The sequence below is a fragment of the Sparus aurata genome, chromosome 18 (genome assembly GCF_900880675.1).
Source record: "Sparus aurata chromosome 18, fSpaAur1.1, whole genome shotgun sequence".
Lineage (NCBI taxonomy): Eukaryota > Metazoa > Chordata > Actinopteri > Spariformes > Sparidae > Sparus > Sparus aurata.
The window spans coordinates 31,473,675-31,492,001 of record NC_044204.1 but is presented as its reverse complement, the minus strand read 5'-3'; the positions used below and the strand labels follow the sequence as shown (position 1 = coordinate 31,492,001).

The 18,327-nt window shown below is 42.6% G+C and overlaps 1 protein-coding gene across 1 annotated transcript in view; it reads right to left on the bottom strand.

Moving 5' to 3' along the window:
- Positions 1–419: 419 nt before the first annotated feature.
- Positions 420–18,327, bottom strand: part of glra4a (glycine receptor, alpha 4a) — a 56,180-nt gene continuing 38,272 nt past the window's right edge. The window contains 8 exon segments of the mRNA XM_030395340.1: positions 420–857; positions 4,412–4,463; positions 4,465–4,526; positions 7,663–7,812; positions 11,152–11,366; positions 11,566–11,703; positions 15,793–15,875; positions 17,662–17,885. Of these exon segments, the coding sequence (XP_030251200.1) occupies positions 561–857; positions 4,412–4,463; positions 4,465–4,526; positions 7,663–7,812; positions 11,152–11,366; positions 11,566–11,703; positions 15,793–15,875; positions 17,662–17,885 (1,221 nt within the window). The 3' untranslated portion in view covers positions 420–560.

The following is an 18,327-nucleotide window of genomic DNA, read 5'->3' as shown; positions in this document are numbered from 1 at the left end:
ACCACCAATTGAATATGAATAAATATCAAAGAACCGCCCCTCCCCCCTCCCCCCTGCACCCATTGGCACCTATCGGATAATTTAAAGGTGTAAAAAAAACCCCATTATCTTGTTTTTTTCAAAAACATTCATTCGAAGATACGCAGTGTCAAAATTCAAGTCAGTATGTCTCTTCCAGCCAGGATCAACATTGACTTCTCTGAACTTTCATTATCTCAAACAAACGTCACAAACCCACAAGTACCAGCAGTGTTTTTGTCTCCGTTGTAATCCGCACGGGTCAAACCAAGACAGAAACGAGAGAGGTCAAATCACAAACAACACCAGCCTGAACCCCGACGCAGCTCAACCTTGTCTCTCGGCTTAATCGCTTCTTCGTCTGAGATCCTGAAGACGCACCTGAGCACAAAGTTTCTTAGCGGCGTTTTTTTTTTTTTTTTTTTTTTAAGAAGCAGATAACGCCTCTTGACACATTTCCTCATTGTAATGTAGATCTGACAGGCAGTTTTGGTTTCCGAGAGAGAAGAAGAAAAAAGAACTAGGGCAGGCGGAGAAGCCTTTTACAAATTTGCATGGATGTCCTCGTGTCGCAGCACTTTATAGGTGATCCAGTAGAAGATGTTGAATATCAGGAAGCTCAAAGGGAAGACGGCTCTGGATATGGTGTCAATGCGCTTGGCCCGGTCCACGAAACGCTTGTGGAGCACCTCTCCGTCGTACATGGTGACCGGAGGTGGAGGAGGGGGGGCGAACACGGTGGCGGCTTCCACGGCGGTTCCATCCTTGGTCTGCAGGCAGTGACCCAGTCCGTAACCCCGGAAGTAAAAGCCGCGGCTCTCCCTCACCAGTTCCTCCTCCTGTGGAGTCAAGCATAGGGAAAACAGATTGGCCTCTTGCTGTCAACAAAGATTAGCTCAGAGCGTTTTCATATCTCCTCTCAGCGGCCTGTTCCCAAATGCGTCGGGGGAAGAGGAGGGGTGGCACAAAAGGGCAGCAGAGTGCAACAGAGTGAGAACAAACACAAGCACGGGCAAACATCTGAAGAATTCGAGGATGAGGGGTCTAAAAATACAGCAGATGATTTGTTCCTGATTGTGTGTAAAACAGGCACCAGCGCCAGTTTAATCCTCCTCCGTGTTGCCACTATAGTACATTAAAGTGACAGAAGTAACCATAAAGAGTTGTTTGAGAAACCCAGATTCTTTCAGCCGCACTTGTTTTCTGTTATAAAGGTTTTTTTTTTCAAAATCCTCAATGACTCTTCAAACCATCTGATCGCACTGCAAGATTTTGAAACCGTCTCTAAAATTGCAACTTTTTTTCTCTATTTTCTCATCCAGGTAGCTAGAAATTACATACAGTATGTGTGTCTGTGCTTTTGGTACAACACAAGAAAATATCAACACATTTACTGTCTAAAAATATATAAAAATAAGAAAGTAAAATCATTACTGATAACACGCTTATACGTTTTTTAAGATTCTGACTTCAGACTTGTAATGAAACACGCCATAACTGTTAGGGTTAGCAAAAAAAGGGACCCAAACGTTAGACACAGTGAGGCAGGCAGGCTTAAATCAGATGTTATCCAAAAACAAAATCCAAAGTCCAAAAAGCAAGCAACAGAACTGACAAAAACAAGTGGGGGCAAAACCAAACAGAGTCAAAGAGAAACGGAAAAACCACAACGGAGAACGAGGAGGCACGTAAACCGGAGACGAAACTGATGAACCGACAAAGAGAGAGGGGAAGACGAGGACTTAAATACACAGGGAGTGACGACTAATTGAACACAGGAGAGCAGGAATACGGAGGGAAAACCGACAAAGAGAGGCGGAGAACATGGACCAAACACGCAGGGGAAACTAACTAGGGCAGGAAGTAACGCAACTTGACACACGAGGAAGTAAAACATCTTAGTTCAGAGAGGAGAAAGAAGCTAAAGGCCACTTGGCAAAGTTGTCTGCTGCTATAATAATGTTAAAAAGTACATCATATATTTCATCTTTAACGATCGCTGTGTATTAGTTTTTCAGGCTTACCTCCGCGATCTGAATGTCACGGTGATTATATGCAGCGCACAAACGGGGGCAGAAAAAGAACTCTCGCCTCAGATAAACTTTCCTTTAATCAATTAAGTTTTTCCCGAAGTTTCCGATGACACGACGAGGGGAAACGGAGGGCACCGTCATTAGCAGGAAGAGAGGAAATTATAATCCTGAAAGTTAATCAAAAAATTAACCTCCGTCTCTCCTTTTCAGCTCTTTTCAAAGTTGCCTATTAATAAAAAGTCATGATCTCAACCTCACCCAAAAAAAAAGAACAAAAAAAAAAAAACCTGCACTTGGCATTATGCTTTGATGAATGGCGGGGGACTTTCTTTTCTTTTTTTTTTTTTTAATACAGTGAATGAGACAGTGTTCCCGCCCTCTGAAGAGAATATTAATAGACATGCAGCTTAACTCTGACAGCCCTCTGACACTTTGAGAGATTCACTTTAGCAGGAGGAAAGTGAAGATGTGGGATCTAAATTGGATGATTAGTAGTCAGCGTGAAGTGCCCTGAAAGCTCTGATCCCTGTGTCCCCCACCCTCCTCCTCCTACCTCTGTCTGATCCTCTCTCACCGACCCTGGCAGCTCTCTGGTTCTCTGCCCAACCTCACATCTCAGTGCAGGACGGACCTGGCAGCGAGACCCCACCAGCTGCTGTCAAAGGTCCAATCCCACTAATGTATTTCGCACCTGTCTCCACCTGTCTCTCACTGTTAAAGTTCTCTGGCAGAGTATATTCATTTAGTCCTCTGAAAACTCTCCCTACCTCTGATCTCTGACGACTGCCCTTCGCTTTCACCGTCACCGCTATAACTTCGTAACGTCTCCCTGGTTGTGTGACTAACTTTATGGTTACTAACTGTGTTGTCCCAGTGACAAATTGCACCGTACAGCGGTGGGTATAGCACAGCTTAATTATCCCTCCTACACCTTCCTAAACGATACAGTACATCATGTGCTGGAGTCTAATGGTGCGTTTCTCCAAAGATAATAGGTGCTCATCGCCGGGGCTCTCAGCGGCAGCTACACACTTTGTGATTTGTTGGCAGAAGATCAGTTGAGGCGGCGGCTCTGATTATCACATCGGGCTCTGTGGAGAATAAAGCTACTGTGGAGACGGTTGTTTTAGGGAGCGATCAGCGACGGTCTGAGTTTCCTATTAGGCAGCGGTGGAACAAGTGTTCAAAGAAGTATTCAGAGCCTTAGCGAAAATACTCTGCTTACAGCCCTTTCTTAAAGGGTAACTTCAGAAATTTTATACATTAAAGTATGTTCACAGATCTTTGGGAGTGAAAAAAACACCGTAAAGCCTTTTGTGGCTACAGAGGAAGCCGCATGTAACATGATACATTTCCTCCAGTGATGTCACAGAGTAACTAAGTTGCATTGTGGGTAAAGAAAAAGGACTGCGTTGAAATCTTTGCTGTTTATTTAGGTAATTTGTTTTTAAACTGTCCATAACGAGCCCAACAGTGCTAGAAGAATGCAATGTTAGACCAGTGGACTGTTTTTTCAAAACCCGGTGCCTACGTTACCCACAATGCAACGCAGCCACTGAGTGACATCACTGGAGGCAAATCATCAAGATACATCCTCACATTCTTTATTCAATTCCTTCACTCCCCGAGACCAAATTGGGGGAATTACCCTTTAAGTAAGGTTTCTGTTTTCTGTTTTGTATCTGTATGAAGCTACACCCAAGAGATGGTTAGCTTAGCTTAGCATAAATACCATAAACTGTCTCTGTCCAACGGTGACAAATGCGTGCATGTTTACACTTTTCTTTTCCTCCAGACTAAACAAAGAAGATGTAACCTGTGAATTTCTAGCTGTTTTCCCCTATTTTCGGTCCTAATGCTAAGCTAAGCTAACTAGCGACTTGCTTCTGGCTGTAGCTTCAGTTTTTACGGAACAGACAAAACACTGCTCTTCAATCAATGTGCTCAACTCCTGTCAAGTAAGCGAATAAGCTGAATTCTGAGGTCTCTAAATTTGACAATTAGATGATACGAAATATACGAACAAAAAGTCAACAGTGAAGGAGAGCGTCCTGGGAAAGAAGAGAACAAGAGGAGGACAGGTACGTTTCTTAAAACTAGTCATAAAAACAGCTTACACATTGGGAAAGAATTTCAAGTTAGTAGTTACTTTGGTACACAGAGGCAGAGAGGTTAGAAAGAGAGGGCTGCAGTGACGGGGTGAGATCAGCACAAAGTAGGAATGGTTGTGGGAGGGAAGCCGGAACATATTCAGGTTTGGAGTCAAAGTTGCACGACACAATCAATCTGGAGGACTGGGTGCACGGGCAAAAATTGGGTTTGAAGGTCAGGTGGGGTGCACACGGGGTTCAGCTATTTACCCTGGCACAGGCGCCGCAGTGCTGATTCATATTCCTGTAGGTTGAGTTGTTACCCGGGGATGTCATTCACTTTCCGCAATGACTCAACGCTCCCCGGCTGACTGGCAATCGCCTCCAGTGGAAAGAAAGGCAGACAAATCGAAGCAAAAAGTTACTGCTCTTTATTTCACCTTTTGTCGTCAAACAAAACTTGGGTTGTCTCATTAGAGTGGAAAATATAATTAGTTTTGGACAAAGTTAACATTTTGCTGGGGATGAGAATCCCCCCCCTCCCCTCCCGCGTCATTTAAATGAAAATCCTACCTGTGCCATGCCAGAATAATAAAGCGAATAAAGATGCAGACTTCAAAATCCGAACAACAAACTCGAGGAGACGTTCTCAGCTTTTAATTAAAGCGGCACTGCGAGTGTGATAATACAGGACATTATCTGTGCCTGTACGTTGAGGGAGCTGGCTTTTGAGGACTGCACATAAAGAAATCCTCAAGGAGACGGTTCGAGCTGTTCCTGTAAAGACTATAAACGGAAGCTTTATTTATTCATTCTTTTTTGATTTTGTCTTGCGTGGATACGCTCGCTATAGCTCCTTGAAAAAACGCCAGGGGTAGTCGGACACAGAGCGCATTGATTAAAGCCGGGCAGCGTGGGATTTGTACACTCCGTCAGACTCGCAACCTCGCTCTGGTACAACACGCCGGTTCATGCGTCGATACCTCTCAGATGGATAGTCTGCGACCTCAAACTCCTCAGTGGGAGTAATTGTGCAAGTGATGTGGCCAGGGGAAGTCCTCTCCTCTACAGACCATCATTTTCTCTGTCCTGTATCGATGCAGGAGGGCAGACTGCCCAGTAAATCTGCCGGACTCTTCTGCCTCTTCAGGGAACTTTGCCATTGAGTCTTGGGAAGCTGCCCAGCCTGTGAGCTGTTTAATGGGGTTTCTCAAGATGTCCCGTCTGTTCCTCTCGAGACAAACCTCTCGGTGTCACAAAAGGGTCTCTCACCTCTTGTAAACAACTTTATTTGTCACCCTACAAGCTGTTTGCCTTGGAAATCGTCGGGAAGTGTGTTTGGATGGCAAATGGAGCCGAGATAGAAAAAATGGCTTCGTTTAAAGACCGATATCACAGATCAGAGAAGGAAACACAATCTGTAAAAAGAACACTATCCACTATCTTTAAACCCTTGATTTGGATAAAGAAAAACTCCTTTATACCAACATAATAGATGACAGTGTGGACATTTAGGATGACAGAATTATAGATTGTGCACACACACATAAAAACAGATCCAGGAGGATGGTTGGAATGTCAGAAATGTTCATGGAGGTCATTAAAACATAATATTATAAGAACATTGCAAAACATCTTGACCCTTTTTCAGAATTTTAAACTATTGCCGGCTGTTGAACCGATGGCTTTTTATCATTCAAGCCCAGGTGACGTTTGCGTTCATGTTTTCTCGCGGCTTCACTGAGACATGACGGCACATTAGTGGAGAGATTTGCCACCTGGTGCACAAGAGGGAGCAGAGCAGAGGCTGGAGAGAGAGAGAGAGAGATACAAATGTTGTGAAGGGGAGGACGAGTGTTCTTTCACGGGCTGCGTCGCTGATGGATTTTAGGGTTCTTGCTGAGTGATTGGATCCTACATCAGTGCACAATTTTCTGCCAAATTAAGAATGGTTTGGGTTATTTTACATGACAGATTTCTGTCGGTGCTGTGTTTGCTCTTCTCTCTGGCTTGAAATGGAAAAAAAAGGGGAAGCCATGCGTCTCTGTGCACAAACTACGATTTAGATGAGTTCTGTGATTGTTGGCTTGTTTCACCAGGCGACTGTCAATCAAATCTGAGTAATGTTTTGGGAAATGTTCATTATGATTTTTGCTTTATTTAGAGAAGGCTTTAATGCACACCTTATCAGAATGTGGTTTAGAAGAACACTTTACCGGCTAACAGTTTATCAGTATATTAAGAGAAATAATGTCTCTAAAGATAAAACAGCCGTATAAAAAGGTTCAGCGTGCAGGATTTAGAGACATCTAGCATCAAGTTACAGATTGTAAACTACTGAATATCCCTCGCCTCAACCTCCCCTGTGGCAGCCTGTTCTCACTACCAACATGTCAGCCTGATCAGCTGCCCTGTACTTCTAAGTTTGAAGCTATAGTAACCCACGTAGTGTCATTTTTGGAAGCGCTCCTCAAGCATAGCCATATCAGGAGCAGGTTTTTTCTTCGAGGAGACTGGGGTTTGCATCCTGTGTGTGGCCAAGTTTCTTTTTTCAGCTGAGAAATGCTGTTATAACACAAAGCAAGATGTTTTTCTAAACCTAACCAAGCAGTTTTGTTGACTAAACATAAGTCATTTTGTTGCCTTAACCTAACTAAGTAGTTGTGTCCCCTCAACTGAACCAAACTGCAACCATTTGACAACGTTAATAGCGGTCCAAAGTCATAATAAGCCATAATATGTGAACTGTTCATCATCAAGCTTTATTTTTAAAGTCTAACTGGACATAGCATATAGATTCTGTGCCTGACTTGACTGCGGAGCCCTTCACATGCAGTGTTGTTGCTTGAGGGGTGAGTAAAGAGTCATAGTTAGAAGCTCAAGGCAACTGACCAAGCTGCTGAATTTGATGAGCTGGGAGTCGGAACACGTTGCCGATGGCGGCTGTTTGCAGAATCAGCGCTGGGTTTGTCTGTAGAAACACTGCTGTGCAACATAGTGGACCGCGTGGAAGACGACCCACTCCCTCAGTAGATATAAAAGGCTCATGCGAAGGTAATGAAAGCTGATTGATCACCTTAAATCCAAGGCACTGGACCTTCTAACGCATTCGAAGGCCGATGTAATGTTACAGTACAGCAGTGAGAGATGCAGTTAAAGTGTGTCAGCCTGCAGATGTGTGTCAGTGTTGCAGTGTGAGGGGTTAGGCTTTCCCAGTGCTACAGGGTTGCTGTTGCTCTGTGTCAAATGCAGTGACAGAGGGAAAGGATCACAAAGGCTCTTCACAGGTCAGCGCTCACAGTGGAAACGAGCTGAACTGAAATCGTCCTTATGTAATGTGACAGCCAGCTGTAGCGTGTTGATGTTGTCAGTTCCTGGATATACAGCATCCCACAATAACAAGAGGCATAAGTCAAATTTATCGAGGCTGACAGGGACTGGAGTGCCTGTGTTTTTAGAATCTGCTACAAAGCAATGCTTTAGCCCGTGTTTGCGTGCGTGCGAGTGTGATTTACACTTACTATTCTTTGCTGCCGCTGCTTTTTCCTCAGCCTGATGAACTCCTTGTGTTGCCTTGAGACAAAGTTTACCGCTGCGTACTCCAGCAGGGCAGCAAACACAAACAGGAGGCATACCGCCATCCAGATGTCAATGGCCTTCACATAGGACACCTGGGAGCAGACAAGGTCACAGAATTGTCAACAGCAGATCAATGAGGCTAATAGATAAAACGTGGGTTGCTCACGATCTACCCATTCCTCAGCTTCTGGCATGTAATGACACACATCTCCGGGACTGCCAAGATTTATAATGAGTCAGTGGGATGTGGGCAGTTGACACATAGCCGTGAGACAGGTCATGGCTAAGACTCGAGGAGAGCCCCGGCTGGGTCGTTCATGAGAGCAGATATGTCACAGCAAATCAGTTACGGCCACTGAGCAAGCATTGTGTTGAAACCTCACTCAATTGAGCAGCAGTTTGCTGACTGTTACAGATATGCACAAATTAAAGTGGGGGGGGAAACAGGAAATGACACATCAGTGGTGTACAAACTTGTTTGTTTTATGTACAAGCACAGAGGACAACAACATGTAAACGAGAGGATGGCCGGACGACAAACGTTCAGATTATACCATCTGAATCTGAATTCAGTCAGATTGTTTAATTAAAGAACAACCTGTAATGTATATATCTAATATATGACCTATTTGTAATATTTTTATTCCTCTATTTATATACAAATATGGTGGATAAAGTTTTAGGAATATTGTTCCATACAAGTCCTCATATACAGTCCAATACTAGCCTAGCATTGCAAGACTTATTCACAGATTGCACATTAGTCTGGTCCCTCTCAACAAATTATGAGCCTTAACAAGATCTACATCCAATCAGAGCAATATCACGAACTACATCCAATCAGAACAATGAAACAAGATCTACATCCAATTAAGGTGGTGAAACAAGATCTACATCCAATCAGGGCAGTGAAAGACGATCTACATCAAATCAGAGCAACTAAACACGATTTTACATCCAATCAGGGTAGTGAAATGAGATCTACATCCAATTATGGCAGTGAATCAAGATATACATCCAATCAGAGCAATGAAACAAGATCTACATCCAATCAGAGCAATGAAACAAGATCTACATCCAATCAGAGTGATGAAACAAGATGTACATCCAATCAGAGTGGTGAAACAAGATGTACATCCAATCAGAGTGGTGAAACAAGATCGACATCCAATCAGAGTGGTGAAACAAGATGTACATCCAGTCAGAATGGTGAAACAAGATCAACATCCAATTATGGCAGTGAATCAAGATATACATGCAGTCAGAGCAATGAAACAAGATCTACATCCAATCAGAGCAACTGAACACGATTTACATCCAATTAGGGTAGTGAAACGAGATCTACATCCAATTAGGGCAGTGAAACACGATCTACATCCAACCAGAGCAAATATACAAGATTTACATCCAATCAGGGTAGTGAAACGAGATCTACATCCAATTATGGCAGTGAATCAAGATATACATCCAATCAGAGCAATGAAACAAGATCTACATCCAATCAGAGCAACTGAACACGATTTACATCCAATTAGGGTAGTGAAACGAGATCTACATCCAATTAGGGCAGTGAAACACGATCTACATCCAACCAGAGCAAATATACAAGATTTACATCCAATCAGGGTAGTGAAACGAGATCTACATCCAATTATGGCAGTGAATCAAGATATACATCCAATCAGAGCAATGAAACAAGATCTACATCCAATCAGAGCAATGAAACAAGATCTACATCCAATCAGAGCAATGAAACAAGATCTGCATCTAATTAAGGCAGTGAAAGAAGATCTACATAGATTCAGAGCAATGAAACAACATCTACATCCAATCAGAGCAATGAAACAAGATCTACATCCAATCAGAGCAATGAAACAAGATCTACATCCAATCAGAGCAATGAAACAAGATCTGCATCTAATTAAGGCAGTGAAACAACATCTACATCCAATCAGAGCAATGAAACAACATCTACATCCAATCAGAGCAATGAAACAAGATCTACATCCAATAAGGGCAGTGAAACAAGATCTACATAGATTCAGAGCAATGAAACAAGATCTACATCCAATCAGAGCGACTAAACACGATTTACATCCAATCAGGGCAATGAAAAACGATCTATATCCAATCAGGACAATGAAACACGATCTACATCCAATCAGAGCGACGAAACACAATTTACATCCTATTAGGGCAGTGAAACAAGATTTACATCCAATCAGGACAATGATTTCATCTGAAAGAGCAAAAATGACTTAACAGATCTCCAGGCCTCTTGTAAGACTTTAAATGAAACAATCTAAGAAGCGTAAACTCACATCAACACCAAAAAGCAATCATTCCTTCATTTTAAGGGGTCACAAGCAATAAAGTTCTGGGAACCATTGGTTTAATCTGTCTGGGACAAGTGAAATAACAACACTCCCTCTCTCCCTTATTACCACCACTAGAGTGAAATTACGCAAGGTGCTTAACCCCCAGCTGCTCTGGTGGAGCTGCTGTGTGGCAGATAAGACTGGTTGTACTGGGCAGCTTCCAGGTGTGAATGTGTATATAAATGTGAACCGGGCGCTTGTGACAAACAGGATTCTGGCTCTCGGTGATTATTCTCTTAAAAAACAAACAGTCTTCCTCACCGTCATCAGGCAGAAATGCTGTTTGTTAGCAGCAATCTAACGTACATCGTCCACTGCTTTCATAAAACACTGGTTGAACTGTTTTGCTTGAACACATTTTTTTATTGGATGTCATGTCATGGTGATAGATTGCAGTCTGTCTCTCCTCTGGTCTTGCTAACCTTCTCCCCAGGTACAGTGTCCTCACCCCACCTGGCCCCTTGTTTGTTTGCTCCCCAGTGAGTCTCTAAAAAAGTATTTGCATCACGCAAATTCAGCATTTTGTGACCTCACAGGCCATAACAGGTCGTCCAATTCCAAACACTGCCTCCAAATGCCTCCGTTGGCCACTTTGGTGGAGAAGCAGTATACATTTTATAGTCCCGGGTAGCAAAAATAGTTTGTATTTGGGTCGGCTTTGTTCGTAAATATCAGGTTTGAAAGGTAAAGGTATTTTGTGGGAATATGTAAGAGCAACATGTCAGAACAGCTCTCATACACACTAGTTTATTGGAGGAAGAAGAGCCTACAACTACAGTAACAAAATATGTCTATTGTTTTTATTGTGACCAATATATTTGATGGTGGCCCTGAGGGTCAAAAGAGTGACTGTAGCGGCTACTGTTGCTCTGGTTCTCAAATTACAACTCACTAAAAACCCCATTAACTTGAGGAAATGCAAAATTCTGTATCCCTGATGGTAATTCGTCAACGGCATCTCTCAGTGCTTGTGGATCCATTTGCTCAGTAGATTGTCCACCTTCCACTGCGTGTAAACCATCATACATCTCGTTCACTCGTCTGTAGACCCACCTTGGGCAGTGAGGCTCTTGAACCGGAGCTCTGCGTGGTCATCGTCAGCACGGTGGTGATGCCCAGACCCACTCTGGCAGGCGCGGCGTCCATGTTTATCCAGAATGACACCCAGGAGAGGATGACGATGAGGAGGGAAGGGATGTACATCTGGATCAGGTAGTAGCCCATTTGACGCTCCAGGTGGAACTTCACCTCAATGCAGGTGAATTTACCTGCAGGCGTACGACAAAATACATTCAGCATCCCAGCAAGAGCCAGCAGTGTACAGTCTGCAAGCTGTTTTAGTTGTTGTGCTGAACTCATTCGACATGCCTCCCGAGAAGACATCAGCCGGGGCACTCAATTACAATTTGGATTTTCAGCGTGGGGTCCCTGGTCTCCCAACAACTTTAAGTGGAATTCATTTTGTACCTGTGTTGTAATACTTAGTGCAGTAGCCCAAATCCTTCTCCTCCTTCAGCACAAACTGGGGGAGGGTGAGATCGTCAGCCACCTGAACGGGGTTCTCAGACAGCCACTCGAAGATCAAGTCGTTCATGGTGTAACCAACTGTGAAAAGAGACCAGAGGAGACGAAGAGGAGAGGAAAAAAGACATTTAAATCAGGGGGAAATAGTAAGAAATGTGTCACTTTAGCTTAGATTATTTTGAATAGGATAGACTTTGAATTCTCCTATTTTCTCCCCCTAAATCTTGCACATAGTTTCACACAAATTCTTGCACATCTTGGCAAGATGATACATCTATTTGTTTCATCAGTGAATGCATGTTACTTCTCACGTTTGCAACATTCAAAATTGACTTTGCGGAAAAAGACGAGGATCAGATGCTTTATCGCTCGTTATCAGACATACTTTCTATTTCAGACAGGTCAAATCTACATAAAACTGGATCACCAATGCAATGTTTAAATTTAGGAAGAGATGCTTGCAAAGGCTCTTCACCACTTTAAACATGATATTGATGATATTTATTATAACGCTGACATGTCCTGTCACTGAAACTATCACAAAGTCATTGCTGTTTTACTTCATATTTCCAAATATTGCCTGAAACCAAGCGCCACCGTTGCACTAGCTGCTAAATATTCTCTCCTCGTTACCACCATTTGCTGTGATTCTCATCCCCTTCCTTCCTCCTTAACCTCATTTCTTTCCAACAACACAACCTCTAACTGGGATCTCGTTACCACAGTATAAAATCTGTCCATGAGAAACCTCGGCTAATGAGACACGGAGAGCGAGAGAGAGAGAGAGAGAGAGAGAGAGAGAGAGAAGACGTGGAAGACTGTGGTGATGTAATGGCACTTTTGCCCATCTGTCCAGCCACCAGCTACCCCCTGCCATCATGTTTGTCACGGTAAAGGTCACACACCACAGCTACAGTCCTGTTGTCGCGGCTGCTTGAAGGTTACGGAATAAGGGAGGACATGAGGTGCATATCTGGCTGTGGCAGTGGGAGACACTGTACTCTATATCTACACTGTGCTGATTAGTGAATACCTACTAAGCTGTAGGCTAACAATATGGAATATCTATTCAATATCCATCTTTGCAAGATAACTCCATAATTATTTTGCTTCCGCGAAAGGGTTGCAGGGTTTGCACTCCTCCTCACAGCTGTCTGATCATGGATGTATTAAAAATGCATGCGACACGCTACAACCACGCAGGATTCCCCGCACATCCGAGTAACACTGACGTCCTCTGGGACCCTTTAGGGGCCTGAGTTAAGACAACATCAATTATTCACAGTGTTATAACCTATCCTGTGATGCGTGTCTGAAAAAAAAAACACCACCACTAAAACACACGTATCATGTTCATGAAAATTCACTGTCATTCACACATCCCGCTCTAACAAGCACGGGGGAATACCAACGCTCTCCTGAGATAACGAGATCGTCTTCTTTTCCTCGCCCATGCTGCAGCGAGGAGGCGATGAAACCACAATTGACACAAGTGCTAAAAATCTAACTCATGAGGCCGATTGTCTGGAATATCTGAGCAAGGTAAGCACGTCATCTCTCACTTTAAAACGGCGTTTACCTAAAGAAAGCAACGATCTTAATACAGCTGCGGTTGTGCTTGAGATTCGCCGTCTTTTCTTTGCACTTACAGTGTAAGTTACAAAGTAGATTTGAGTTTATTGGACACTAATGGCTCAGGGCAAAGCGAAGTGGTATAAGCTGCATATATGGGGCTTTGATGTGTCAGGGTGAGGCAGAAGAATCTTCTGGTTCTATTTATATATCTATATAAGCCCGTGGCATGAAAGGCCAGAAAAGAAGATTGGCCTTGGCTCTCTCAAACCCCAAAGATAACTCTTATATATTCTCGCTTTTCTCGCGTCGAACAGACAGCGTTTCCACAGCTCCAGCCGGGGCAGTAAAACCAATGATGTCCTCCTCAAATAGCCAAGGTGATCACACCCTTGGGTGTTGTACTAGCACTTGTCAACATGCGGCCAAGTATCCTCACCAGGCCTTTAATCAGAAATGATTACATCTCCACTTATGGCTGCGTGATGTTATACCGAACACAAATGCTGCTTTTAGAATCTGTTCGAATGTTTTTATATTATTGTTTTTAAGCTAGCTGAAGCCCTGATGTTATTGGATTTTTAAAAATTTGTTTGTGCCTTTATTGATTTGTAGAGATAAATCACGCTGCCTCCTGTACAAAGAGGCGATAACTAGTTCTATACAAACTGATACCTCTTCTTCTTGTTGAATCAGATAAAGGATGTAAGTCGAGATACCAGCAGTCAGCTCGACATATTTATTTGTTAGAAATGCCTTTGAAAAGGTGAGATGGCTTCATGGTACGTGTGCACTTCTAGGGACAGAGGGTGGGTCACATATAATAAAAGGGACACAAAATTAAAGTTTTATTATTTATATCCTGGAAATTGGTTTCATGAGGGCAGAAACTATCTCTGCTGAAGGCAAGGGGAGAAAATTACTCTTATTCCCCTACATTTGTATCAATATAATATTATTTTAAAAGGTTTGAAATACGTTTTGTACTTTTTTGGAGCTTCTAAGGTTTAATAAATGTGCACCCACAGTAAATGTGAACACGTAAAGAATGGTAGCTGAGCAGCTGACTGTTTACATAGCACCACCATCCATTCTGTGTCACTTACAGTCAAAACTCATCACTTGAAAACATTTGTTGTTTGATTTCAAACAGTCTCATTTGTAGCAAGAAGTCAATGGTTATTGCCCATAGTGGGGCCAGCTGACCCAATTAGGCCGCCGTGAGGGTCAATTTGATGCCCCATATTTACCAAAAATGTACAATATAAGTTTGTGCCATCTGATTTTTTTGTGAGGAAAAAAATTTAAATGCAGGATCTCAAACGAATCATTCTTTTTCATAATAACATCAATAACACCCATTGTTAAGCGTTACATGTTAGCTTAAATTTAGGAACCTCTGGTCAAAACACAGTCAGCTGTGGTTAACTTGCTTATTAAGCTAATGAGCAGGTTGAAAACACTGACTTTTATGTTACTGGGGTGAAGATTACGGGTGATACTTGCTCGGCAGAACTGGCCGTAGTATCAAAGCGTTCTTATAATTATCACCAGCAGCACTTTTAAGGCTTTAGAAGCGGTAGCTAAGTGGGCCAAGCGAAAATAATGGTGTTAGTAGTATTCACTCAATAGTAGTCACTAACCTAGATCTTCATGATATTGATACGCTGTACAATTGCGCAACGATCGAGGATTAGCAACTTGTTAGCATGGAAAACCACAGTTCTGGTTAAGTGACAAGACGCGCTGGAAGTCATAATTGGCGCAAGGTATCATGCAGGCTGGGCATAAAGTGGATGAAGGGATCCTAAATATAAGATATGCTTCCCTGAAATGGTTTGTAAGGGTGAGGACTATTGTGTTTGATGATAGCTGCTAATGTTAAGCTAAGCTAACTCTTAAGCTAACCTCTCATCGACCATCTAGGCTATCATTCATGTGTTTGTCCTGAATGCAACTTCTTTAATGTAGCATGTATTAAATTGCTTTGGCATTGGAGTTCACGCTGGTTTAACTTCAGGTAACGAGCTAGTTAGCCTGATATGCTAATTTGTACATTTTCCATCAGAGCAGACCGACTCTTTATAATCCATTCCTTTCACTTTCGTTCTTGTCTGTCTGATTTTGGAGAGGGTACGAAAACAACATCCACATATTTTACGATACATAGATATATACGAGGTATTGCATTCACGACACCCAGCATGCACATCGCTTCAACATGCAGAGAAATTCAAAGCTTAACCCAACTGCTGTGGCTTTAAGCTTTGATTGGACACATCTATTGGGGGAAGGGTTTAGAGGAAATGGCCAGTTGTGGCTTTTTCCCCCCTCGCTGCAAGATTACAGTAAACATGGATTGCTGACAGGCTTAATGGTAGCATCTCATTTCTAAATACCATCAACATATGAGATGCAATTAGAAGAGATAAGCGAACCACTTTCCACGTGAACTTGTGGATATAAAGCCGATAATGACAGCAGTTCCCATCTCTGTGTTTATAACAAGGTTAGACACTTTACAAGCCAGGCAGAGGGTAGGAAAAATAGGGGGAAAAAGTGAGACAAGAGGAAGAGGAAGAAGAGAAGAAGACTCACAGCTTTCAAGCTGCATGGTACAGGTCTGAATGTCCATTGGGAAATTCTTCAAGTCCATAGGGCAGGACAGGGTAAGAGTCAGCCTGAGATAGAGAAACAGATCGGAAGAGAGAAGAGGAGCGACAGGGGGCGTCAAAAAGCAACAAAGGGGCTCGAGGAAAAAAAGACACCAAACACAAGGAGAACTGACGGGTTAACAGATTAAAAGAACAGTGAAATAAATCAGTGACAAGCTTTGGTTTTATTTCTATGAAACAGGAGGACTGGTAGGTGTACAAAACAATAAAAACTGTACAAGAAAGAGATTTTCCTCTAAAAACATTAGACTGGAGAACATATTGAGTTATTGCTGAGCCATTTGATTACTCGTCGCACCACGGTAATGGCAAAGTAATTGGTGTAGGCATCCCTGCTTTTATTTGTTTTGGTGTTCATGCATTAAGCCTGGAAGAATCCTCGAATATAAAAGAGAGAGAGAGGGGGAGAGAGAGCTATTTGGGAGTCCGTCTGGAGGAAAGCTGTGTAATTACCTGCTGTAATGCATCGCCAAGAGGCGAGAAAAAGAGCCGCCAGCAGTATACACACAGGCGCCCGTTTGCTACAGTGTTATGATGACACAATATCTTTTTTTTCCACCAGCTGGAGAACAAACTACAATTACCGATGTGATTGACTCTCCAAACATTGCCTAAATTGTGCCACGTATTTAGAGCACACAAAGATGTTTGATCCGTAATTACCAAACATAGATAGGAAGCAGATCTAGAGGACGCTGTAAATCAGTGGAATGAGGTGGTGATTATCTGTGTTTGCACGAGTCTCAGTGCAACAGATGATTTGTGTCGCTCGCTACGTCGCAGGAAAGCTGTTGCATCTTTCAGTAAATCAAACTGGGGGGGGGGGGAATAATGAAATCCCATTAAAACGTCTACGTATTTGCGTGAGCGATAATTGCGATTTTAACTGAATTATGAAACAATATTACATTTTACGTGAACGCACCCAAGAGAGGGCTTCAGTAGAGGCGTGAAATAAGTGTGTGAATAACCAGTTAGGTTCCAGAACTGTGTGTTTACATTTCCAAAATTAATCAGCTTAAAAGGTGGAACATGGGAACTTCTCGCAAAGAAGAGATTAAAAGGCGTCACGTGACGTACGGTGGAGTAATGCACTGTGGCGCCGGAGGATTGACCCAATATGGCCGTGGGAAATGTTGTTAATATGATCCTGGTTAAACTGGTCTGAAATGAAAACCATTATAACTCCAACAGTTATTCTTTTTGCAACAGGAAGCTCATTCTTTAGTCTTCTGCCTAATCATGACGTACGTACGTGATGACGTCATGAGTCGTTCACAAAAAACTCAAAGTTGTGGAGTGTTAAGAAATATTTATCACGTTTCTACATTTAAAAACCTTTTGGTTCAATAAGGTTCATGTTTAATGCAGTCAAATCTGATGAAAGAAATTCAGATTTTTTAAATTTATTTTAAATCTATGACATAATTTCAATACTTGTTTTATTGAATTAGATAACGTTTTAGCTGGGGTTATACAGATTTTAGGGCTATGTAGCGATTAAATATTATTCAGAGACATCAAAAATTTAAAAAAATAATGTGGGCATATCCAGGTAGATTTCTTAACAAACAAACAAGCTGCTAAATTAAAAATGCTGTTGCTCAATTGTGAATAGGTGAAATTATCTTTCCTCTCAGATCAGAACCACACGATCTGATTATATTTAAGCAGAATGAGATGCGGCCAGTTACACATCATACTGCAGCCACTTCTCGATTAAAAGACTGATGTAATCCTCCAGCCGGCCGTCGCAGTAGCCTTCCCCCCAGTGACTCTTATCTTTATTTACCTGATGCTGTACAGGACGCTGCCATCTTGGAAGATCCGAAGCAGCTTGTTATCGGTGGTGACCTCGTGGAAATTGGCTCCTTTCTCGTTCGCGAAGAATAAATCGGGCTTCCAGATAGAGTCCAACATGGACGGATCCAGATCTAGGGAGTCATCTGGGTATTCGCTGTACGCCAGGCGAGGGTCATTCCATTTTTGCCGTAGGAATACATTGAGCCTGTAGTCCTGTGGAAGAACCCAGGGGTAGTTAATGGAAAAATATATCCCCAGTGGAGGTTATAGTGAAGATGGAGAGCTCATTCAGGTTTCTGGGAATGTTCTGCTCACGGCTGCGGACTTTCTCACTGAGCTGTTGTACTCTGTGAAACATCAAACGTTTAACAGCCCTCTTTCTTAGATGGAATATCACTTTAAAGTCCTTATACCTTTATTTATTTCAAGTATGTACAATCCATTGTGCCTGGTACAAACCAGGACAGATGCATACATGTGTGTGCACAGAAACCATGCAGATGCCCACACTGACAACTTGTCATTATACTGATTTAAGTTAATTCCTCGCAATTTCTTCGCATAGCTGTCGGGGCTATAAATAAACACAGCCCTGTGTAATGAATGTGCTTAATGAGTTGAGAGCGGTTTGGATGCCGTTGAAGAAGCTGCGCTG